General features: G+C 38.4%; 1 protein-coding gene across 1 annotated transcript; it reads left to right on the top strand.

Annotated features, from left to right (window-relative positions):
- The first annotated feature begins 282 nt into the window (after positions 1 to 282).
- Positions 283 to 27126, top strand: LOC127122687 (uncharacterized). The gene is made up of 4 exons (XM_051052985.1): positions 283 to 507; positions 25617 to 25763; positions 25863 to 26446; positions 26694 to 27126. The coding sequence occupies exons 1-4, from the start codon at positions 283 to 285 to the stop codon at positions 27124 to 27126; spliced, it is 1389 nt and encodes a 462-aa protein (XP_050908942.1).

Genomic DNA, 27126 nt, shown 5'->3' with positions numbered 1-27126 from the left:
GATTGTGCAATTTGCATTGTAAACCCCCGTGGGTGTTCAGTTGTCAAGAGAGATATCCAGAAGTTGATGGATGAGAATGTAATCCAGATTCAACAGTCGAGGGATATATATGATGTGAACGTGCTAGTGCCAGTATTTAAGACCCCTGAGCGGGTGGTGATTCAATTTGATAGTAGCAACAGCAACAACATTAACATATCGGTATCGCCGTTGATAATACGGTTGGCGGGCCAAGTCTCATATGCATTCGATAAAGCTGTCACGTATCAATATAACGCTACTATGTTGGAGAATGGTAAAGAGGTTCTGTTGCCTACGACTAATTCTTTTGTGAACATTGTTGATGTTACAAAGGTGACCCGTAGTGGTCGTGTTTTTGGTCCTGTTTTCCCAAAAGATGTAGAGGATATTAGTAAGAAGGTTGAGGTACCTACAGCAAATCTGGTTAGTGCTCTAAAGTTTCAGTATGGTGAATCCAACAATATGAAGCCAAATAATGATGAAGAGGTACTACATTTGATTAAGAAGAGCGAATTTAATGTGGTGGAGCAGTTGCTCCAAACTCCTTCCAAAATTTCAGTGTTGTCTCTGCTTATGAATTCTGAAGTGCACAGAGAAGCATTGCAAAAAGTATTGGAGCAAGCTTATGTAGAGCATGATGTAACAGTAGATCAGTTTGACCATATTGTGGCTAACATCACTTCCTGCAACAACTTGAGCTTTTGTGATGAAGAACTTCTCGAGGAAGGCAGAAATCAGAATCTGACACTGCATATATCAATGAATTGTAAAGAGGATGCGTTGTCCAATGTGTTGGTTGATACCGGTTCTTCGTTGAATGTACTCCCCAAGTCTACTCTGTCCAGATTATCATATCGAGGAACTCCGATGAGATACAGTGGCGTGATCGTCAAAGCTTTTGATGGGTCTCGCAGGACTGTTATTGGTGAGGTGGACCTTCTAGTGAAGATAGGTCTGAGTGATTTCCAAATTAATTTCCAAGTAATGGATATCCACCCGGCCTATAGTTGTAACAACCCAATTTTTAGTATTTAATTCTTATATTATTATTACTATATTTTATTTTATTTATTTGGAGTGTTAATTAATTAATTGGTTGTTAGGTAGTATAATAATCGATGATAATAATTAATTTGGTGTGTTAATTAATTATTTAGTTGATATGAGATATAATGAATAATTGAATTAATTAACTTGGTGTGCATGTTGTGTTAGTTTAATTTAATTGAACTAATTAGAGATATTTAAATATTAAGTCTTATTGGGCCTATTAATTAAATTAGAGGTATCATTCTTTAAGCCCAATTAGAATACTAGTATATAAGAGGTGAGGAGAGGGAGAATTAGGATTCATTTCATCATTTGACAACAATAGAGAAAGAGAAGAGGAAAAGTAAGGAGAAGAGGGGAAGAACAAGAGAGAAGCTAGGGTTTCCAGAAAATTGAAGAGGTAAGGGGGGAATCCTTATTATTATGGGTTAGTATGATTGGGTCAATGGGTAGAAGCATGTTTAGGTTAAAATCCCTAATTTTGTATGGTTGTGGAAATTGTTAGGTTTTGATGAGTATTCTTGATTTGTGGTGATTTGATTGTGTTAAAACTGCAAATTAACGTTATATACTTAGAGTATTGTATGAGTTATAATTTTCTAAACGTTTGGCTTTTTACGGAATCGAAATCGGAGGTCTGAAAGTTCTCCAACGATGAAAACCGCAGAAAATTCTGCATTCTGTCCGTCGCAATCGCGAGCTTTTTTTTATGTTTTTCGGTTGGAATCGTTTTGGTTATAACTTTTGATCCGTAAGTCAAAATCGAGTTCCGTTTGAAGCGTTCGATATCTGAAACAGAAGGCTATAACTTTGTTTCAGGAATAAAATAATTTTGGAGATTATTTCATGGACGTTTTTGGGGTTGAAGAAGATGAAAATTATGTTGGATAATTTAAAAAACAACAACTTTTTAGTAATGCCTTCGTGCACGGTTTTATTCATAACTTTCAACTCGTGAATCATTTTGGGTTGGGGTTTAAAGCATTAGAAAGGTGACTCTAATAGATATTATGTGAATGGTGTATTTGTTATGAATGTTAAGATGGTAGAGATGATTTTAATTGCATATTATGTGAATGGTGTATTTGTTATGAATGTTAAGATGGTAGAGATGATCTTAATTACATATTATGTGAATGGTGTATTTGTTATGAATGTGTATATGTACCATTGGTGGATAATTCATAGAGTCGAATTATGATGATATGTGGAATGTTAAGATGGTAGAGATGATCTTAATTGCATATTATGTGAATGGTGTATTTGTTATGAATGTTAAGATGGTAGAGATTATCTTAATTGCATATTATGTGAATGGTGTATTTGTTATGAATGTGTATATGTACCATTGGTGGGTAATTCATAGAGTTGAATTATGGTGATATGTGGAATATTAAGATAGTAAAGATGATCTTAATTGCATATGTTGTTGGTATTTGTACATTCATTCATGGCATGGTCGGCTTCATGGTGGAAGCGGTGAAAATGTGGGTTCACATGGTAGCATACGTTGATCCTTAATTGGAAATAGGCGTAGTAGATGTAGCACACATTGATCCTTAATTGGAAATAGGCGTGGTAGACGTTGATCCTTGAATGGAAATAGACGTAGCATATGTTGATCCTTAATTGGAAATAGGCGAAGTAGATGTAACACACGTTGATCCTTAATTGGAAATAGGCGTGGTAGATGTAGCACACGTTGATCCTTAATTGGAAATAAGTGTGGTAGACGTTGATCCTTGAATGGAAATAGACGTAGCATACGTTGATTCTTAATTGGAAATAGGCGTAGTAGATGTAGCATACGTTGATCCTTAATTGGAAATAGGCGTAGTAGTGGCTTTGATCTTGTCCGGATCGGAAGTGTGGCTTGGATTCTAGATATTGAATCGGAAAGCGGTGAAACATTGGGTTCACATTGCGGTACCACATGCATAGAGTCACATGTCTTGCATTGAGTCACATTAGAGTTATGTGATAATTGAATGTTTGCATTGATGTGATTGTGAGGTGTGTATGAGATATAGTAATTGAATTTGGTGATGTTTGGATACATAATTTGGCAAAATATGGGCTTATGTGATAGTTGTAGTTGTGTGTATATTTGGGAATGTAATATTGGATTTGAATATTATACTCCTTGAGTTTTGATGTATGCTTGAAACCTGTGAAATAAATATTGGTTAGTATTGTTTACATGGTTATACGAAGTGTGATGAATTCCTTTAATTGTTGATTTAATCATTATGCCTTATTATACTTCTTCATAATGATTTGAATTCTCACCCTTCTGTTGGAATGATGCTTTACACGGCACCGTGCAGACACTCAAGAGTAGTATTGCTGAAGTAAGTGGACGGTAGCTCACTCGAGATTAACCGGAGAGTTTCTGTATTTTAGTTTGAAGACTAGGTAACGAGTCAATGCTCTAGTCATGTAACACTGGGTAGATTAGTAATATTGAACTCGTATCCTATTTAGATAAGTATTATGTTATTACTTGTGAACATGCTTATTTGCAATTGCTGCCGAGAGGCCATAGTGCCAAATATTTTGATTATGGTTTTAGTTTATTTTGAAGAGATTATTGAGAGATGATCATGGTATGGGACATGGATCATTTGATGAAATGCATGAGTATTCATTATTTTCCGCTGCGAACGCATATTCTTGAATATTCATGATAAGTGAAATGTGTTATTTGAAATGACCAGGTGTATTGTGTAATGTGACACCCTTTTGTTTATATACGTGCTTATTTACTCTGATTATATGTTAAGTAGTTTGGGGTAGAAAAAGGGGTGTTACAGTGGCGTGATCATCAAAGCTTTTGATGGGTCTCGCAGGACTGTTATTGGTGAGGTGGACCTTCTAGTGAAGATAGGTCCGGGTGATTTCCAAATTAATTTCCAAGTAATGGATATCCACCCGGCCTATAGCTCCTTGTTAGGAAGGCCATGTATACATGAGGCGGGAGCTATGACATCCAATATGCATCAGAAATTGATATTTGTGAAGAATGATAAGCTCGTCATTGTGGGTGGAGAAAAAGCATTGTTAGTGAGTTATATGTTGTCTTTATCATATGTGGAAGTTGAGGATGAGATTGGAACTCCATTCCAAGCTCTATCTATTGCTGAAGAGAAGAGAGTTGGGGCACCAATGTCCTCTTTTAAAGACGCTCAAAAGATTTTTGAAGATGGTAGTTCTGATCAGTGGGCCGGATGGTAGACGTCACTGAGAACAAGAACCGAGCCGGTTTGAGTTTCCGTAGCGGAGGGTTCATTAATGGTGATGAACAACACTCAACTGTCATGATCGAGGATGATGAAGATAAAGATCACAGCAGTTTTGTGACGCTTGGAAAGGCTTGGAATAATTGGATCATTGTTGATGTTCCTGTTATTGTTCATCACTCTAAGTAATTGTTTTTATTATTTTTGAAAAAAAAATCCTTCTCCTATACCTAAGGGAGAAGTGAACATTGTTGGGCATATTTCAAATTGATCATCAATAAAATGCAATTCTATTCGTCCACATTTATGATGTTTTTATTTTTACTTTTTGCTTTTCTGAAAATGGTAATCACAAAAAAACATAAATAAATAATATTTGTCAATCTGCATAATATTTGGTCACTATTCACTTCTCTAAAAACGAAATATCAAATCATTATGCAGGTTGGTTTCTAAACCCATTGAATACAATGATCCTACTCCTCCTCCAAACTTTGAATTCCCCGTGTTTGAGGCCGAGGAAGAAAGTGATGAAGAAGTGTCTGATGAATTGCCTCGTCTACTTGAGTATGAGGAAAAGGCCATTCAGCCATTTGAAGAGCAGATTGAGCTAGTCAACTTGGGTTCCGAAGATGATGTGAAGGAGGTCAAAATTGGATCTCAATTGTGTCCAGAGGTTAAGAAGGGGTTGATTGATCTTCTTTGAGAATATTCAGATGTGTTTGCCTGGTCCTATCAAGACATGCCTGGTTTGGATTCTGAGATTGTGGAGCACAGATTATCGTTGAAGCCAGAATGCCCGCCAGTCAAGCAGAAGTTGAGGAGGACTCATCCTGATATGGCAGTGAAGATCAAATAAGAAGTGAAAAAGCAGATCGATGTAGGTTTCCTTATTACCACTGAGTATTCGCAGTGGGTGGCCAGCATTGTGCCTGTTTTGAAGAAAGATGGAAAAGTCTGTATGTGTGTTGATTATAGAGATTTGAACAAAGCTAGTCCAAAAGATGATTTTCCTCTGCCACACATTGATATGTTGGTAGACAATACAGCTAAATTCAAAGTCTTTTAGTTTATGGATGGATTTTCCGGTTATAATTAGATTAAGATGGCACCCGAAGATATGGAGAAGACCACATTCATTAGACCCCGAGGAACATTCTGTTATTGAGTGATGCCTTCCGGTTTAAAGAATGCTGGTGCGACCTACCAGATAGCAATGACCACTCTTTTTCATGATCTGATGCATAAAGAAATCGAAGTCTATGTTGATGATATGACTGCTAAACCTGTAATGGAGAAGAACATGTTGAGCATTTGTTGAAGCTATTCCAACATTTGAGGAAGAATAAACTCCGCTTGAATCCCAATAAGTGTACATTTGGTGTTCATTCTGCTAAGTTGTTGGGCTTTATTATCAGCGAGAAGGGTATTGAAGTTGATTTTTCCAAGATCAAAGCAATACGAGAAATGCTTGTCCTCAAAACTGAGAAGCAAGTAGGTGGTTTTCTCGGCCGCTTGAATTATATCTCCAGATTCATTTCACAAATGTTTGCCACATGTGCGCCTATATTCAAGCTCCTTCAGAAAGATCAGTCTTGCAATTGGGTTGAGGATTGCCAGAGAGCTTTTGACAGTATCAAAGAATATCTGCTTGAGCCTCCGATTCTGTCTCCGCCTATTGAAGGAAGACCTTTGATCATGTATTTAACTGTGCTTGAAGAGAGTATGGGATGTGTTCTTGGTCAGCAATATGAAACTGGAAAAAAAGAATATGCAATTTACTACCTCAGTAAGAAATTCACCGACTGTGAGACTCGGTATTTTATGATAGAGAAGACTTGTTGCGCATTGGCTTGGGATGCTAAGAATTTGCATCAGTATATGTTGAATCATACCACTTGGTTGATATCTAAAATGGATCCAATCAAGTATATTTTTGAGAAGCCTGCTTTAACTGGGAGAATTGCCCGTTGGCAGATGTTGTTATCAGAGTATGATATTGAGTACCGATATCAAAAAGCTATTAAAGTTAGTGTCTTGGCGGACCATTTAGCTCACTAACCCATTGAAGATTATCAGTTAGTGCAATATGATTTTCCTGATGAAGAGATATTATACTTGAAAATGAAATATTGTGATAAACCATTGCTTGAAGAAGGGCCAAAGCCTGGTTCCTGTTGGGGCATGGTATTTGATGGAGTTATTAATCATTATGGTAATGGCATTGGGGAAGTGATTATTACTCCTCAAGGCACTCATTTTCTGTTTACATCTAGATTGACCTTCAAGTGTATAAATCATATGGATGAGTACGAAGCTTGCATTATGGGGCTTGAAGAGGCCATTGATCTCAGAATCAAGTATCTGGATGTCTATGGAGATTCAACTTTGGTTGTGAATTAAATCACATGTGAATAGGAAAAGAATCAACTCGGTTTGATACCATATAGAGATTATGCGAGGAGGGTTTAAACTTTCTTTACAAAGGTTGAGTTTCATCACATCCCTCGAGATGAAAACCGGAGGGAAAATGCTCTTGCAACGTTGGCTTCAATGATTGTGGTGAAGTTTTGGAATGAAGTTCCTAATTTAACTGTGATGCGTCTTGATAGGCCAGCTCATGTGTTTGCTGTTGAAGAGGTCAAAGATGAAAAGCCATGGTATTTTGATATCAAGTGTTTCCTACAAAGTCAGATTTACCCGCCTGGGGCATCTTTGAAAGATAAGAAGACATTGAGAAGGTTAGTTGGTAACTTCTACCTGAATGGTGATGTGCTTTACAAGAGAAACTTCGATATGGTTCTGCTCAGATGCATTGATAGACACGAAGCAGACTTGTTGATGACTGAAGTCCATGAAGGTTCCTTTGGTACTCATTCCCATGGACATGCTATGGCTAACAAGATGTTGAGAGCAGGTTACTATTGGTTGACAATGGAATCTGACTGTTGTAAGTTTGTGAAGAAATGCCATAAGTGTCAAATTTATGCGGATAAGATTCATGTTCCCCCGACATTGTTGAACGTCATTTCCTCCCCATGGCCCTTCTCCATGTGGGGAATTGATATGATTGACATGATTGAGCCCAAAGCTTCAAACGTATATCATTTTATTTTTGTGGCTATTGACTACTTCACAAAGTGGGTTGAAGCGACATCGTATGCGAATCTAACCAAGCAAGTTGTTATGAGGTTTATCAAGAATCAGATTATATGCCGTTATGGTGTGCCAAGTAAGATCATTAATGATAATAGATCTAACTTGAACAATAATATGGTGGAAGCTCTTTGCAAAGACTTTAAGATTGCACATCATAATTCTTCTCCCTACAGACCTAAGATGAATGGGGTTGTTGAAGCTGCAAACAGGAACATTAAGAAGATCATTCAAAAGATGGTTGTAGCGTACAAGGATTGGCATGAGATGCTCCCATTTGCTTTGCACGGGTATCATACATCCATCCGCACTTCAACAGGGGAAACCCCTTTTTCACTTGTTTATGGCGTGGAGGTTGTGCTCTTGGTAGAGGTTGAGATCCCATCATTGCGTGTCTTGATGGAAGCCAAGTTGACTGTGTAAGTTGGTTCTACAATATATCTCTAAGATTTTGATGAGAATAAAGGATGAAATGAAAATGGTACTCTAACGATATTTTTTCTTAGTGTGCAGGACTCTGACCATACATCAGATAGAAAATTACATCAAATACAAAATATTCGATTATCAGGTGTTACTCAGAAAGAATGTGTCCAGAAGGTTCTGATTCTAATCAACGCAGATACCAGCGCAACATAAAGAAGTCAGAAACTCCGATAAAAGAATACTGAATCTAGACTATGAATCTAAAGAAGTCTAAAGCATTGAGAAACTCTGATGTGGTTAGACATAATTATCCTCTGAAGACAAACTCTGATTTATCAAGACTTTGACGTAGACTCACCAGCTCAGAATGCATAACCAAAAAAACCTGTATTTGGAAAGAAACTATTTCAAGAAGGAAATAGTGAGGCTCTCAAAATTGTTTTAGAAAGAAACAATGATAGTAATGACATTAATCACTCTTCAATGACCAAGATCTTGTCATCACTCCAACAGTCCTTCTCAATGACTATATAAAGGAAGGAATACCTGACAAGAAGATACACCTAAGACATACAAGAAAACAAAAACTCTCAATTTCACTATTATCTTTCACGAGTTGCTGCTCTTACGTGAAAAGCAATCGTTCTTAAAATTCTGTAATTTTTGCTTGTTTGTTAGAAGCACATTACATTACAATTTATACTCTTGCTTAAAATACTTCCTCAAGTGACTCTGTGTAGTCTGAACACTTGAGAGGGCTGAGATATTTTACTCTTATACGACTGGTTGTGTAATCTTTCAAGATTAGTGGATTAAGTCCTTTTTGAAGGCGAAATCACATTGGTCGGGTGGACTGGAGTAGCTTTGAATTTCAAGCGAACCAGTATAAAATTTTGTGTCTTCTCTTTTTATTCTCTATGTGTTTGATTTCTGAAAAAGTTTTTATTTCCTAAAACAATTCAAACCCCCCTTTCTTGTTTTTCTCAACCTTCAATTGGTATCAGAGCTACGACTTTGTTATTGATTTTCTAATCAAACACTTAACATTGTAGAGAGATCCAGCGTGAGAAAAACTATGGCCAACACCAATGAAAGAGATAGTTACAATGCTAAACCTCCAATCTTTGATGGAGAAAATTTTGATTATTGGAAATACAGAATTGAATGTTTCTTTCTGGGCTATGACGCTGATCTATGGGATATTGTCATAATTGGCTACACATCACCTGTGACAGATGCTGGCGTTGCTATTCCCAGAAGCAGAATATCAAATGATCAGAAGCGTGAATTCAAACACCATCATAAAGCCAAAGCGATACTACTCAACGCTATTTCCTACAATGAATATGAAAAGATCACCAACAGGGAAACAACTAAAGAAATACTTGACTCCCTGAGGATGACTCACGAAGAAAATTCTCAAATCAAAGAAACAAAGGCTCTAGCTCTAATTCAGAAATATGAAGCCTTTAAAATGGAGGACGATGAAGCTATTGAGGTAATGTTTTTTAGATTTCAAACTTTAATTGCAGGACTCAAGGTGTTGGATAAAGGCTACACAATTGCAGATCATGTCAAAAAGATTGTTAGAAGCTTGCCAAAGAAATGGAGACCCATGGTCACAACTTTAAAGTTGTCAAAAGATCTGAACGATATCATCCTTGAGGAACTCGTTAGTTCACTCAGAAGCCACGAGATAGAACTGGAGGAAGATCAACCTCAAAAGAAGATCAAGTCTGTAGTACTAAAGTCCAGATCCGAAAGACGCAAACCAGATAAAAACAAAGCCTTCCAGGATGAAGAGGAAGACAATGGCGACTCTGAGAAGGAAGACTCTGACAACGAAGAAGAATTATCCCTTTTAACCAGAAGAGTAAAACAACTCTGGAGAAAAAGGAATAATAACTTCAGAAGACCAAGACCCAAGGGAGATCGCTCAGAATCAACTTCTAGAGGTAAGTCAAACAAAGATAAAACATGCTATGAATGCAAAGAAACAGGTCATTATAGAAATGAATGTCCCAAGCTGAAGAAAGAAAGCTCAAGAAGAGAAGGTTTTAAGAAAAGTTCATTCAAAACCAAAAAGGGACTGATGGCCACCTGGGATGACAATGGATCTGATTCCTCAGAATCATACTCTGAAGAATAGGTCAATATTGCACTCATGGCTACCACCTCCAAAAATACATCAGATGGAGAATCTAACTCTGAAGAGGTATTTTCTGATCTTTCTCGCTCTGGCCTTGAATCATGCCTTTCTAAAACTCTAAGCTCATATCAGAAACTTAAACAAAAATTTAGAGTTGTAAAAGTAGTTCTTGAAGAAACCATCAAAGAATGTGATAAGCTTGAGATAACAGTTTCTGAACTAAAAGATGAAAACAAAACCTTGATACTTGAAAGGGACTCCAAAAACAAACAATGCTCAAAACTTGAAGAAGCATTATCTCAAGCTCCACAAACTTCGAACACAATGATATATGAATATGAAAAATCTTTTCAAAAGTTTCTGAAAAATGGGATAGAGAGAAGCAGAATGGCATCCATGATTTATGGAGTAAGTCAGAATAGTAAAAGAGGAATAGGGTATGACCCCAGTGAAGATAAATCTTCCACAAATGACAAACCTAAACTTTCGTTTTCTTATCATTACACACATACACAAGCACAACGTTTTGATAATGCTAGAAAACCCAAAGTTCTAAGAAACTCTGGGAAAACTAATCATAAAGGACCCAAAAGATTTTGGGTACCAAGGGATAAGATTGTTTATGTTGCAGATATCTTATGCAGCAGAGTTAAGACACCAGTCATGGTACCTAAACTCTGGATGCTCGCGACACATGACGGGAAAAAAGTATATGTTCCAAAGCCTTGAACTTAAAGACGCTGGCTTCGTAGGTTTCGGAGGAAATCGGAAAGGAAGGATCAGAGGCTCCGAAACTATTGGTAATGGAACTCTTCCCTCTATATCTGATGTTCTCTATGTAGAAGGATTAATGCATAACCTGTTATCAATAAGTCAATTAAGTGATAATGGCTATGATGTAATCTTCAATCAAAAAACATGTAAAGCAATTAATCAGATCAATGGAACAGTCCTATTCACTTGTAAGAGAAAAAACAATATTTACAAAATAAATTATTCAGACTTAACAGAACAAAATGTAAAATGTCTGATGTCTCTTCATAAAGAGCAATGGGTATGGCATAGACGCTTGTGCCACATTAGCATGAGAAAACTCTCTCAGCTAAATAAACTCGAGTTAGTCAGAGGTCTACCCAAGCTGAAGTATTCTTCAGATGCTCTATGTGAGGCATGTCAGAAAGAGAAATTTTCTATAACATATTTTAAAAAGAAAAATATTGTTTACACCTCCAAGCCTCTGGAACTTCTTCACATTGACCTGTTTGAGCCTGTTAAAACAGCATCAGTCAATGGAAAGAAATATGGACTAGTTATTGTTGATGATTTTAGTCGCTGGACATGGGTAAAATTCCTAAAGCACAAGAGTGAGTCTCACTTTGTATTCACTAGCTTCTGTTCCAAAGTGCAAAACGAATTTGACTCTAAAATCATCAGAGTCAGAAGTGATCATGGTGGAGAATTTGAAAATAAATTTTTTGAAGAACTATTCGATTCTAATGGAATATCCTATGGTTTCTCCTGTCCTAGAACTCCATACCAAAATGGAGTTGTAGAAAGGAAGAATAGGACACTCCAAGAGATGGCCAGAAACATGATTAATGAAACAAATGTGGCTAAGCACTTTTGGGCTGAAGCAGTAAATACAACGTGTTATATTCAGAATAGAATCTCTATAAGACCTATTCTAGAAAAGACGCTATGAACTGTGCAAGGGAAGAAAACCAAACATTTCTTATTTCCATCCTTTTGGATGCTCTTGCTTTATTCTAAATACTAAAGAACATTTGAACAAGTTTGATTCAAAAGCACAAAGAGGTATTATGTTAGGATACTCATAACGCTCTAAAGGCTACAGAGTATACAACACCGAAACCAAAATTGTGGAAGAATCAATCCATTTTAGATTTGATGATAAGCTTGACCCTGAAAAGTCAAAGCTAATTGAGAAACTTGCAGATCTGGAGATTACTCTTGCAGGTTCTGACAAAAAGACTAAAGCACCAGAAGTATCTGATAAACAAAGTCCAGATGCAACTGAAGCCTCAACTATCCAGAAGAAATCAAGAAGCCGCCCCAACATCTATGAAGATTTGATTATGGGAAACAAGGATGAACCTGTCAGAACTAGGTTAACATTCAAAGTATCTGAAGAAATCCCTCTAGGACTAGTATCTCTGATTGAGCCTACTTCCTGTAATGAATCACTTTAAGACAACGACTGGGTTCTAGCTATGAAAGAAGAGCTAGATCAATTCTCAAAGAATGACGTCTGGGATCTTGTTACAAAGCCTAAAGGAACTCACATTATTGGAACCAGATGGGTGTTCAGAAACAAACTGAACGAAAAAGGAGAAGTTGTCAGAAATAAAGCTCGACTGGTGGCACAAGGGTACAGTCAACAAGAAGGCATTGACTACAACGAAACCTTTGCCCTAGTCGCCAGGTTAGAATCTATTCGTTTAATTGTTTCCTTTGCTGTAAATCATTCTATCAAACTATATCAAATGGATATCAAGAGTGCAATTCTTAATGGTTATGTGGGTTCTAAGTGTTGGCAGCAATTTTGGTAAAACAAAGAGTGTTCACAAGATGTTGTATGTGATGTCTTAACATAAGATATCCTTGTACCTGCTGGAGTTTAAAAACATAATTATGCAGGATTGTTTCAGGATGTCATACATGATGTCATGACATCTGATATTATGTACTGCTGGAAATTTAAAATGGAATTATGCAAGATTGTTCTAGGATGTCAGACCCGATGTCATGACATCCTGTACACAGAACATTCAGGGTGAATGTTATGTGTTATGTGATTGCGCATTTAATGGCAATCTATGTATGATTGAAGATCTGATTTGCAGGCCCATTCAATCATTGATTACAACCTGATTTACTTATTTTCCAAAGAGATCTAACCAGCTGTTATGAGAAGATTTAATTGGAAAATAGTTTTAGGGTTTTCAAGATGTCCAAGCCCAGCTAAATGCGTCTATAAATAGGACATGGAAAACCTGATTTGATACACAACCAATACTGAGCGAAATATTGAGAGAGCGCAAGGGTTTGTGTCTTGTTTAGTCGTGAGACTTGTAAGCCATTCAATTCATCCATAGATGATTGAATTGGTCTAATTTGTGAGTTGTAATTTGTCACTCTAAGCTTGTAAGCAATAGTGTGTGTCTACTTGATCAAAGTTGTTAAGCAAGATTAAGTGTGTGTCTACTTGATTGAAACTGCTAAGTAAGACCAAGTGTGTGTTATTGAAAGGAATTGTTGTGTCTACTTGATCATAAGGAATTGTTGTTTAAAATCACAGGTGTGATTGAGGGGGAGTGAGTGGGTTCTCATATCTAAGAGTGCTTATGTAGAAATTGCACAGGTGGAGATTAGGTGAGAAAGATTGTAACTTGTTGAAGTATACTGAGAGTCTTTTTAACATGATTTTATTTATTGGATTTCCTTCCTGGCTTGGCAGCCCCCAGACGTAGGTGAGAGTCACCGAACTGGGTTAACAATTGTGTCTTTTGCATTACCATTCTTTATCTTTATCCTGCTTGTTTTACTCAGATATTAGTGTCGTGACATTACCTTCGACATCTCATATCTGATACCAGAATTTCAATTGGTATCAGAGCAAGCATCCTGCTCTGGTTCTGGGTGAGATCTAGGGACAGTACTTTCTGGTACTATGGAGAGAGATGGAGGATTTGTTCATATGCCACCAATTTTGTATGGATCTAACTATGACTATTGGAAACCTCAAATGGTGGCTTTCCTAAAATATCTTGATAACAAGGCTTGGAAGGTTGTGTTAACAGGCTGGGAATATCCATTAATTACTAAGGAAGGGGAAGCCACAACTGATAAGAAGCCTGAAGAACAATGGTCCAAGGAGGAGGATGATCTAGCCCTTGGAAACTCTAAAGCATTGAATGCCATATTCAATGGAGTAGACAAGAATATCTTTAGATTGGTAAACAACTGTGAGGTGGCTAAAGATGCTTGGGACATTCTCAAAACCACTCATGAAAGCACCTCTAGAGTGAAAATGTCTAGACTACAGCTGCTCACTACCAAGTTTGAAAATTTAAGGATGAAAGAAGATGAAAATATTCATGAATTTCACATGAATATCCTTGAAATTGTCAATGCCTCTGGAGCTCTGGGAGAGAAGATGTCAGATGAGAAGCTAGTAAGGAAAATACTCAGGTCACTCCCCAAGAGATTTGCTATGAAGGTGACAGCCATAGAAGAATCTCAAGACATCTCAAATATGAGAGTTGATGAGCTAATTGGATCCTGTCGCATCACGCGAAAAACCGGCGGGGAAACAAGAACAACAGAGCCGCCACCGTGCGTTATTTATCCCAAAAGAGGGAAAGGAAACGCTCAGAGTAAACCTGGGAAAGGAAATGGTCTCGCGACCAAAGAGAATGGGTTCGGGAGTCGGTTATGCGAAGGGAAGGTATTAGCACCCCTACGCATCCGTCGTACTCGACGGGATCCACGCACAATAGAAAGGAAGATGGTTGCTAAAACACTGCTCAAACACACACACATACTGGCTGAAAGAGACACAAGAAAACAGACTGAAACTGACTCGGCAGGATATCGCATCCTGGGCCTACTTAGTCTATCAGGCATAGACATCAGAGTCGAAGTAGTTCGGACTGGGGAAACGACACATGCTCGCTAGGATATCGCATCCTATGCATACGTATCTTCTCGGACGAGAGAAGAATCAGAGCATTCGTAGCTCGGCTGACACGCACACAAACAAACACTGGCAAAGGCAAACATGGAGCCTGAATGCCAATCACTGGACTTACATCAGCATCCGAACCAAACACACCCACACTGGAACCCAAATGCCACTCGATGGACTTACATCAGCTTCCAAGCACACAACAACACAACAAGTTAATAGGGAGTCGGGGACTCGAGCCTATAACTGTCAAGCACACACTCAAACAAACAGACAACAAATTGCTAAGGAGTCAGGCACTCGAGCCTAGCAAATGTCAAACAACACACACAAAAAAGAAAAAAGGGCGCCCGGAGAGATCAGCTCAATCTCCTGCCTACATACTTCATCTGGTATGAAGATCAGGGCGATGTAGTTCCCCTACGCAGGGATAAAGGACCTAGCCTAACCAGATAACAGAGGGAGACACAACTCTAGGGAGACTACGACTCGAGCCTAGATATTGTCATGCAAAATCAACCCTAAGTTAAGGTTTCTAGCTAACTTGCACAGGAAGCAAGCCTATCCTAATCATGACTTGCACAGGAAGCAAGCCACACACACACTTAACTTGCACAGGAAGCAAGCCAAGCAAAACCTAACTTGCACAGGAAGCAAGTCTAAACTAACCCTAACTCGCACAGGAAGCAAGTCAAACAAACATACAAGCACAGGTAGCACACACTATACACAAGCAAGTGGCTCAAACAAGGGTTAGGTTTTAGTCAAGGGGTCATATCAACCTCAACAAACAAACCTCTGGAACTGGGTAATGTTAGCTCTTAACCTTGCCATTGAGGGGCTAAGGTGAAGCTGATGAAAGGTGAGTGAAGATGAGACTTCACAGCTCTTATCCCTGGCCTGGGAGAGCTTAAGACAAGAATGTGTGGGTTCAGAAAGTGGGAACCCTTCTACACATTTAAAACTGACTCAACCGTACAATTGTACAAGATCTTGGGTTTGTATCTACAATGCATCAACACAGTGGTGTGAGCAAAGCAGATGACACACAGAATAGCAGGGGATAAGTTGCATATCCCTTGGGTTCTGCCAATTGCCTCTTCACTTAGGAGGTCTTTGACTCTATGCAAGGACAAAATTAAACATCCACAAACATTGCCTCTTAAGGAGGACTTCAGACAGTTGCCTGGCCAAGTAACAGACCAGGTCTTCCAGACTACATGAAGATTAGAAGCATACCTCAATGCAAATTGCTTATACAAGCAAAGCAAAGCAAAAGTTCACAAGGAACTGAGCAACTAAAAGCACCTGAAATGGTCAAGCAGATGTTAGTATGCAACTTCAAAACAAAGCAAAAAGAAACAGACACCAACAGTTAATTGGAGGCAAATGGATGTGCAAGGCACAAGGCTTAAGGCATGTGAGCCAAGCCACCTACAAAAAAAACAAGTTAGACAATGATGTTCAAGCAAGCTCAATCAAAAAGAATTGGTCTCATTGGTCATTTGTTGGTCAACCTGAAAACATAAGCTCAAAGGTGAGTAACAGGACCACTAGGACAAGCCTAGGGTCAAAAGAGAATGAAAAAGTTAAAACAGCAAAGGGCAAGTATCCAAAATCATGTTCAAACATTCAAGAAACAAAACCAATTGGGTTCACATTCATATCAATCACCATCATCATTTCATGAACAATTTAGGTCAAGGTATAGCAAACAGAAGCTCATAGAAGTCAACAGCAAGACTTGACTCAAAACCAATCATAATCAATTTCAAAAATCATCAAATAATTCATGATCAATCACAATCCATAACATGACATGCATATCAAATTTCATCCCATTTGGACAAGTGGAAGGCAGTCAATGAAAATCAGAAAGTCAAAGCAATTTTGAACATGCTCAATGAAGTCAACCAAACATGCATCAACTTAGAAAAATCATAAGTCAGAGATGGTGTATGATAAATGAATGGGATCAAAACCATGGCAAATATGAGGATGTCTAGTATGCACATGTAAAATTTCATGATCATCCAATAAAGTATGAGAATTTCACAAATGAAATGGGAACAAGTGTCACAAGAAGTCAACATATGACCAAGCAGGGGAGAAAATCTCAAACAATTAGGAAATGCCACAAATAATTCCAAGAAAATTCACACATAAACTAGACATATGAGAGAAGGCTCATGCAAAAAATGAGGTCAATTGGAGGTCAGGAAGCATGGCTATGAAAATCATGAAGTTGGACATCAATGGTGTGACACAAATTGTCACACCCTAATTCAAAAAATCATAACTCACAAACCAGCAATGATAAATTCACAAACTCTACACCAAAATCACCATGAGTGTGTCTAGTTTAAGCACAAAAAATTTGGGAGCCATTGGATAAAGTATCACCATTTCACAAATGTTTTGGCAAAGTGTACAAAATATGAGCACATGTCACAAACCCTAATACCAATTAAAATCCATTGATCACAAAATTCTGGAAAAATTATGATAAAAGAGTAGAGATCAAGATGAAGATGATGCAAAAATTCCCATGAGAATTGGATTTAAAATGAACAAGTTATGATTTTTGTAAGTTTGTGGAACAAAGTGAAATAAACAAATAAAACCACATGAATTTAATGGGACATGGGGGCACGGGAATGACAAACTTGTAATTCCCAGGTCACTTAACCAAAACGCCGCGTTTTGGCCAGGGAAAGGAAATATTGTGATTGGCTCATGAGGGCTGGAACAGTAAAGTCATGCACAGTAACGAAACAGCAACAACCATGCGCGAAATTTCTGGGCAAAGCTAGGGTTTGTTCATGCTACAGTGAACGTGTTCATCACGATGAAGAATTTTTTCCAGAAACTTGAATCCAACATACCAATCGAAACGTCAAGTAATGCACATCAATATTCCAGCAACCATTAAGCTTAAATCATGCAAGAATGGAAGGAACAAACAAGATAACATTTAGACATCAAAGTTCATTTCACCATATCTCTCTAAATATTCAACCAATCATCACGATTCAAAGAGCAGAATAATCAGCAAGGCAAGCTCTACACAAAGCATATCATTATTTCAAGAAATGAGAGATTCGAATCCTTACTTGTTTTTGAAGAAAAAAGTGAAACAGTGTTGTTTTGGTGGTTTAATGGTGAAACAGATGCTTTATGGTCCTCCAACTGATGGATGATGAAGAAAGCTTGGCTTGAAACAACTTGGTTTGGCTCTAAATCAACTCTGCCATTAATGGTGCTTCATGTAGCAGCAGCATGGTAAGGCTTTACAGTTCAGGAATGGAGTTTAAAAAAAGTTCACAATGTAACTGCTATCAGGTCGATGTACAAAAATGGAAAACCTAAATCCAAACCTAAGTGCAGCCATATTGATAACAAACCTGCAATATCACATCACATGTCACAACATCAGAAGGGAAGATAGCAGAAAGGGAAACACCAAAGATGGAGATGTCATTACTGTGGAAAATTTGGCCACCTGAAGCCCTTCAGCTATAAGTTATATGGTTATCCTAGCCCTGTTCATCATCAGACTCACCATCAACCAAGACCCAACCATCCCAGGCCAGTCAACAAGAAGCTATGGGTTCCTAAGACTAATGTTTCAAGTCTAATAGCTCACACTTCCTTCAGAGTTTCAGCCAAAGAAGATTGGTATTTTGACAGTGGTTGCTCCAGACACATGACTGGAAAGAAAAACCTGCTAACTGGACTTCATCCCCATGCCACAAGTTATGTAACCGTTGGTGATGGAGCAAAGGGTGAAATCAAAGGAATTGGTAAGCTTGATTGCCCTGGAGTTCCTGACCTTGACAATGTCCTACTTGTTAAGGGATTAACTGCTAATCTAATAAGCGTCAGTCAACTGTGTGACCAAGGTCTAAATGTAAACTTCACTAGAACTAAATGTCTGATTACTAACAAGGAAAGTGAAGTGATCATGAAAGGAGATAGGTCTCATGACAACTGCTACATGTGGAGTTCTCAAGAAACTGGTTACTCTTCAAAGTGTACCTTGGCCAAAGAGGAAGAAGTGAAGATATGGCATCAAAGATTGGGCCATCTGCATCTTAAAGGCATGAAGAGGATCATATCAGTTGAAGCTGTCAGAGGAATTCCCAACTTGAAGATTGATGAAGGAAAAATCTATGGAGAATGTCAAATTTGAAAACAGACAAGGATGTCACAACAGAAGCTCAGACATGACACCACTACCAAAGTTTTGGAACTCCTCCATATGGATTTAATGGGACCCATGCAAGTGGAAAGCCTTGGTGGGAAGAAGTATGCATATGTAGTGGTAGATGACTTCTCCAGATACACCTGGATCAATTTTATAAGAGAAAAATCTGATGTTTTTGAAGTCTTCAAGGAGCTTTGTCTAAAACTACAAAGAGAAAAGGAAAGTACTGTTATCAAAATTAGAAGTGATCATGGGAAGGAATTTGAGAACAGCAAATTTGTTGAATTTTGTTCTTCAGAAGGAATTCATCATGAGTTCTCATCTCCCATTACTCCCCAGCAAAATGGTGTGGTGGAAAGAAAAAATAGAACTCTTCAAGAATCAGCCAGAGCTATGATTCATGCTAAGAAATTGCCCTACCATTTTTGGGTTGAAGCCATGAACACATCCTGCTATGTTCACAACAGAGTGACATTGAAGAAAGAGACTCCTACAACCCTATATGAAGTATGGAAAGGAAGAAGACCTACAGTCAAATACTCCCATGTATTTGGTAGTAAATGTTATATCTTGGTTGATCGTGAACAAAGAAGGAAGATGGATCCCAAAAGTGATGAGGGAATATTTATGGGCTATTCAACAAACAGTAGAGATTATAGAGTCTTTAATTCCAGAACTAATGTATTGATGGGATCTATTAATGTTGTGGTTGATGACCAACACACTGATGTCACAGACGATGTCGAGACATCTCTGAATGATTCCCCAACTGAATTCTCAGACCAAAATAAGGAAAGTGAACCTCCTAAAGCTGAACCTGAAGATGACAAAATCAACAAGGGACCCTCTATTAGAATTCAGAAGGATCATCCCAAAGATCTCATTATAGGAGATCCACATAAAGGGGTCACTACTAGAGCAAGGGAAGTGATCTCACATGGCTGCTTTGTGTCAAAGATTGAACCTAGGAATGTCAAGGAAGCCTTGACTGATGAGTTCTAGATCAATTCCACGCAGGATGAGTTAGGTCAGTTCAAGAGGAATGAAGTATGGGAACTGGTTCCTAGACCTGAAGGAGTAAATGTCATAGGTACAAAGTGGGTATATAAGAATAAATCTGATGAACAAGGGGTTGTTACTAAAAACAAAGCAAGATTAGTAGCACAGGGATATACTCAAGTTGAAGGAGTGGACTTTGATGAAACATTTGCTCTTGTAGCTCGCCTTGAGTCCATTAGATTATTGCTTGGAGTGGCATGTATTCTGAAATTCAAACTGTTCCAAATGGATGTAAAAAGTGCCTTCTTGAATGGCTACTTAAATGAGGAAGTATATGTTGAACAACCTAAACGATTCACATATCCAAATCTTCCACAGCATGTGTACAGATTGAAGAAAGCCCTCTATGGGTTGAAGCAAGCTCCCAGGGCTTGGTATGAGAGACTCACAGTGTTCCTCACTAACAATGGATACAGGAAAGGATGTATTGACAAAACTCTATTTGTGAAGAATGAAGGAGGGAAGCTCATGGTGGCACAAATATATGTAAATGACATTGGGTTTGGTGGGATGTTGGATCAGATGGTTGAACATTTTGTTAGACAAATGCAGTCTGAGTTTGAGATGAGCCTTGTTGGAGAATTGACCTACTTTCTTGGGCTACAAGTCAAGCAGATGGAAGACTCTATCTTTCTATCTCAAAGCAAGTATGCCAAGAACATTGTTAAGAAGTTTGGCATGGAGAATGCAAGCCATAAAAGGACACCTGCTCCTACACATGTGAAAATCTCCAAAGATGAAAATGGTGTCAGTGTAGATCAAAGTCTATACAGAAGCATGATAGGTAGTCTGATATATCTCACAGCAAGAAGACCTGACATTGCATTTGCTGTAGGTGTTTGTGCTAGATATCAAGCTGAACCAAAAGTCAGTCACATAAACCAAGTGAAGAGAATACTGAAATATGTCAATGGCACCAGTGACTATGGGATGTTATATACTCATGGATGAAACAAATGTTGTCTAAATACAATGTCACACAAGAAGTCATGACATTATAATGTGACAACCTGAGTGCTATAAATATTTCCAAAAATTCTATTCAGCATAGCAGGACAAAGCACATTGATATTCGTCATCACTTCATTAGAGAACTTGTGGAAGAGAAAATCATAGCACTGGAGCATGCTACTACTAAAAAGCAATTAGCTGACATATTCACAAAAGCTTTGGATGCCAATCAATTTGAATTTTTAAGAGGAAAATTGGGGATTTGTACTCATGAGAATCTTTAGAAATCAAAGGAGTTTGTGGTTAATATCCCAGAGGATATTTCTGACAGAAATAGCAAGGAGTTTTGCAAGGTGGTTGTAAGAAGAAGATGTTACTTCTTTAGACTGTGTAGTGAAGGTCCCTCTGATATGAAGGTTGTTCTGTGTGTTGTTCTGGATGATGATTTGGCTGTTTTGGAAGCTTGAATGTCTTATTGTTTTGTTTAAATGTGTGTAATTTGTGGTAGTCCTTACTGATGCCTTTATGTAATATTTGGCCTCTTAATGAGTTCCATGGATTTCTAATTATCTCAGCTATCACAGTTGTGTATAATTATGGTTTGTATCTCCTAACAATTATGTTTTAACATTTTATATATTATGACATCTGTTGTGACATTCTCTACTAGGTTGATTAACATTTATTTTGTCTAATTGGTCACCTTTGGTCTATTTTGACTAAAAAGGGGGAGAAGTGTTTATGTGGAGCAGTTAAATATGTGGAGATGTATGTGCTGATGTAGCTGAACAGATGAACAACTGTTATTGAAGGAGATGTTGTTAATGTAAGACAAAATGATATTTTGTTTACAGATGTTGGAGGAGATGTTTGATGTGGTGCACAGGTGATGTTATGTGGTGCACATGTGATGTTGGAGCAGATGCCAGAGGGTGACTCTGATTGTTACAGGTGTTGGTGTTACATGTGCTATTATTGTCAAAGGAGATGTTTGTATTGAACAGACTTAGGGGGAGAAGAAGTGCCCTTGTGCATTTGTGTGTTTTACTAGTTGCTATCTAGTAATTCCGTGTTTGCTTCTGCTGCTGCTTAAACTATTGTTTAACTGCTGATAGTTTTCTTGTGAACAAAAAGGACAAATATATGTTTTAGCCAAAATTTGTCAAAGGGGGAGTTTGTTGGTTCTAAGTGTTGGTAGCAATTTTGGTAAAACAAAGAGTGTTCACAATATGTTATATGTGATGTCTTAACATAAGATATCCTTGTACCTGTTGGAGTTTAAAAACATAATTATGCAGGATTGTTTCAGGATGTCATACACGATGTCATGACATCTGATATTATGTACCTGCTGGAAATTTAAAATGGAATTATGCAGGATTATTCCAGGATGTCAGACCCGATGTCATGACATCCTGTACATAGAACATTCAGGGTGAATGTTATGTGTTATGTGATTGCACATTTAATGGAAATCCATGTATGATTGAAGATCTGATTTGCAGGCGCATTCAATCATTGATTATAACCTAATTTACTTATTTTCCAAAGAGATCTAACCAACTGTTATGAGAAGATTTAATTGGAAAATAGTTTTAGGGTTTTCAAGATGTCCAAGTCCAGCTGAATGCTTCTATAAATAGGACATGGAAAACCTGATTTGATACATAACCAATATTGAGCAAAATATTGAGAGAGAGCAAGGGTTTGTGTCTTGTTTAGTCGTGAGACTTGTAAGCCATTCAATTCATCCATAGATGATTGAATTGATCTGATTTGTGAGTTGTAATTTGTCACTCTAAGCTTGTAAGCAAGAGTGTGTGTCTACTTGATCAAAGTTGTTAAGCAAGATCAACTGTGTGTCTACTTGATTGAAATTGCTAAGTAAGATCAAATGTGTGTTATTGAAAAGTGTCTTCTTTTCATAAGGAATTGTTGTTTAAAATCACAGGTGTGATTCAGGGGGAGTGAGTGGGTTCTCATATCTAAGAGTGCTTAGGTAGAAATTGCATGCGTAGAGATTAGGTGAGAAAGACTGTAACTTGTTGAAGTGTACTGAGAGTCTTTGAACTGATTCTATTTAGTGGATTTCCTTCCTGGCTTGGTAGCCCCCAGACGTAGGTGAGTTGCACCGAACTGGGTTAACAATTGCTTGTGTCTTTTGCATTACCATTATTTATCTTTATCCTGCTTATTTTACTCAGATATTAGTGTCGTGACATTACCTTCGACATCTCATATCTGATACCAGAATTTCAGGTTATATATCAAAAGAAGTTTATGTCAATCAACCTCCAGTTTTTGAAAACCTTAAATGTCCAGAACACGTTTTTAAACTCAAGAAATCACTGTACGGTTTAAAACAAGCTCTTAGAGCTTAGTATGATAGATTAAGTAACTTCCTTCTAGAACATGACTTTATTAGAGGAAAGGTTGACTCTACACTCTTTTGTACAAACATTAGAAATAATCTCATGATATGCCAGATATATGTTGATGAAATTATTTTTGATTCACCTAACCCTTTTGTATGTCAAGAGTTCTCTGAGCTAATGTAGGCAAAGTTTGAAATGAGCTTAATGCAAGAACTAAAGTTCTTTCTAGGGATTCAAAACAATCAAGCTTCAGAAGCTACCTACGTTTATCAAAGTAAATACATAAAAGACATTCTGAAGAAATTCGAAATGCATGAATGCAAACCTACTAAGATACATATGCATCCAACCTGCATTCTGGAGAAAGAAGAAATTAGCCAGAAGGTTTGTCACAAGCTCTATCGTGGTATGATAGACTCTCTTCTCTATTTGACTGCTACACATCCTGATATTCTATTTAGTGTATGTCTCTGTGCCAGATTCCAATCATATCCTAGAGAATCTCATTTAACAGTTGTTAAAAGAATATTAAGGTATCTGAAAGGAACCCCTAACCTGGGCCCGATGTATGAGAAAACATCAGAGTATAGACTTTCTGGTTATTGTGATGCAGATTACGCCAAGGACAGAATGAAACGTAAAAGTACATCTGGGAACTGTCAGTTCTTGGGAAAGAATCTGATATCCTGGGCCAGCAAAAGGAAATCAACCATAGCTTTGTCCACTACAGAAGCAGAATATATATTAGCATCACTATACACTACTCAGATGCTCTGGATGAAGAGTCAACTAGAATACCTTCAGATCTTTGAGAGTAACGTTTCTTCTGTGACAATACTGTCTCCATCTATTTGAGTAAGAATCCTATTTTGCATTCCAGAGCTAAGCACATAGAAATAAAATATCATTTCATTAGAGACTATGTTCAGAAAGGGGTAATAATATTAATATTTATTGATATAGACCATCAATGGGCTGAAATTTTTACCAAACCCCTTACCGAAGATAGATTTTCTTTTATCTTGAAAATTCTAAACATTCAAAATTGTCCAGAATGAAATGTGCCTCTGAAATAGAAAAATAAAGCTCTGAAGTAAACACCTGGAATCTGCATCTGACTCTGATGCTACTACCAGTTAAGAAGTCATCTGAGTCAGAAATCTTCAGGATCCAACTCTTTGGTATTCCTGAAGATCAGATAAAGTAACATGTGGTACATCTTGCGTCTGACCTTGGAACTTCTAGACAGCTGTCTAGCAGAAATCAAGAGACAAACTCTTGATATCTCCTCGAGCAGTGTGCTGACTTGGGGATTAGACCTCCATCATAGGCTGTAATCATTCTCCTCCAAACGTGCTTATTTGTTAGCGTGCTGCATTAATTTTCTTAACTGTTAAACTCACTTTCTGTTATCGTTTTGCATGCACCCTAATTGTGTATATATTCATTTCACAAGCTAGACTTGCACACTTTACACCCACAACTTCACAAAACCCTCTCTCTCTCTGTTCTTCATCTTCAGTCAAATATTTCTGCAGTCTTCATCAAGCTATTTAAACCTTCATCATCATCTTCAACTGATCTTCATGGACTCCCAGCAATAATCAGTTTACAACTTCTTCCAACAAAAGAACTCAATAGAGCAAGCATGCAGTTCTAGCCAACAAACTACTGCAAGGATGGGAAACCTACTTTCAACGCCTCTATGGCCCTGTGTACACGAATCTGGTGAAGGAGTTCTGGCGTTTCGCAGACTCAGATGATCACTACATTGTCTCCTACGTTCTGGGAGTCAAGATAGTCATCACTTAAAAATCAATTGCCTTCCTTCTGAACATGGAGAAGACAGGAGGAAGACACATCTACAACATAAACCCTAGGGCAAAATACTTGTCCCAGGAAATCAACCCTACCATCTTCCAACAGAGTGCTGAAGGCAAGCATTCCAAGAATAAGGAGCTACATCAGGACCTCCGGGTCTGGCTGAAGATCATATTAGGCACCATCCATCATCGTCCTACTTCAAACTCTTATGATTACATCAGCACATATCAGAAGTGTATCTTGTACTGCATTCACAAGGGTCTGAAACTGTGTCTACGTGCACTCCTCTTCAAGTACCTCAGAGATTCAATTAAAGACACCAGAAACAACATGAAGACAAGGAACTATATCCCTCTAGGGAGGCTGATATCTGATGTATTGATCGAGAGTGCCTCGTGGATCACCTAATTCAGCTCAGACTCATGGAAGACGTCACCATTGACATTGGCAGACCGCTGAATGCTCGGAATCTGAAGAGCATGGGGATCATGACCAAGTCAGAGTCAAACCAACTCTTGATACCTCATGGGAAGCACTCAAGGATCATAGAGAGATTCCAAATGGACTCTACTTGTTCTCCAAGATTGACCCTCCAGAGGTATTTTCCTATTATCTACAAGATCTGGCAAACCAAGGAGTTGACATATCTGAATTCTCAGTAGACTAGCTACCTGAGCAACACCCTAACTTCATGAAGAGGACTCGAGAACCCTCTGAGAAGCCCAAGAAGGCGAAGAAAGCTAAGCTGGGAGAATCCTCTGGATCAAGACCCCTAGTTCCTCTGGTTGGCTCTCCAGGTAAGTCTGTATCTCTCCCTCGCTTTGTCAAAATTAAACCAACTGCTTTTTCTCTTCCCCAAACAACTCTCGTAGACACCTCTGCAGAAACTCCTCCCTCAACCACCAAATCTTCTAACCCACCCTCTCTGAAATTCAACCTCGCCACCACAACATTACCAGTTTCAGAAGCCGAAATGCTGAATGAAACCACCTCACCATCAGCATCACCATCTCCTCAATCCCCACCTTACTATGAACTCTCCTCTGATACCGAACCATCTGACCCCCAATCCCCCACTCTGGCTCAGCTACAAGCCCGTGCTCTGGCCTTTCAACAGCCATCACACCTTGAACCTGAACCAGAAGTCACTTCCATACCTCCTGAACATCCAACCACATTTGAACTACCTCAAACACCACCTGCACAACAACCAATCCACTCTGAACCACAACCAACCCAACCACCATCTGAACTAACCCCACAACCTGCACCTTCCTCATAGTCACCATCTAACATTCCACCACCCATCACTTCCGTTGACCTCACAACTCCCACACTGAATCTAAGTTCCCCCAACTCACCATCTCCATCCCCCCAGCCTCTGCCACTGAACCAGATACTACCCTACCTACCCTGGAAGAAGCAATATAGGTCTTTGCAGAGTCTTCAGTCAAGAAGGTCAAGTCTCTAACCATCAATTCTGGTATTAGTGATGATCCTTCTACTGTAAGGATCCACTGGAACATAGTGATAGGCCTTTCACCTTCTCTGAACAAGTCCGCAACGACTTTGTCAGAGACATTGGGATTAGACTTCAAGAGAGCTTAGCCAGAGAAGCTGAGGAATGGATAAGGAAGGAAGCTGAGGAGAAAGTGTGTCAAGAAGAACTTCAAACAGTCAGAGAAGCTGAGGCAAAGGATGCTGCTGACGCTGCTGCTACGGCTGTTGTTGAGGCTGAGGCAAAAGCTAAAGCCGACGCTGAAGAAGAAGCTCATATTGTTGAAGAAGCTGCTGCCAAAGCCAACAATGGTGCACTTACTCAGGGGGAGCACTCCAACTCTGGGTTCATCCCTCTGGTCCTAAAGACTCTAGAGGAACTGCAGAAAGAACAACAGGTCATTCGGGCCAGGCTGGTTCAACAGGACTCTATCAATGTTAACATTCAGAACATGATGTCCTAA

The sequence above is a fragment of the Lathyrus oleraceus genome, chromosome 2 (genome assembly GCF_024323335.1).
Source record: "Lathyrus oleraceus cultivar Zhongwan6 chromosome 2, CAAS_Psat_ZW6_1.0, whole genome shotgun sequence".
In the NCBI taxonomy this organism is placed as follows: Eukaryota; Viridiplantae; Streptophyta; class Magnoliopsida; order Fabales; family Fabaceae; genus Lathyrus; species Lathyrus oleraceus.
The sequence above is the reverse complement of the archived record's forward strand: the minus strand, read 5'-3'. Positions and strand labels throughout refer to the sequence as shown.

What these genes read in the sequence shown, in the direction of transcription:
- LOC127122687 (XM_051052985.1), top strand. Translation starts at nt 283, where the DNA reads ATGTTGGAGAATGGTAAAGAGGTTCTGTTGCCTACGACTAATTCTTTT. An exon ending in AGCCAAATAATGATGAAGAG is followed by an intron (nt 508 to 25,616) that starts GTACTACATTTG and finishes TGACATTGGCAG; the next exon opens with ACCGCTGAATGCTCGGAATC. An exon ending in CCAAGATTGACCCTCCAGAG is followed by an intron (nt 25,764 to 25,862) that starts GTATTTTCCTAT and finishes AACTTCATGAAG; the next exon opens with AGGACTCGAGAACCCTCTGA.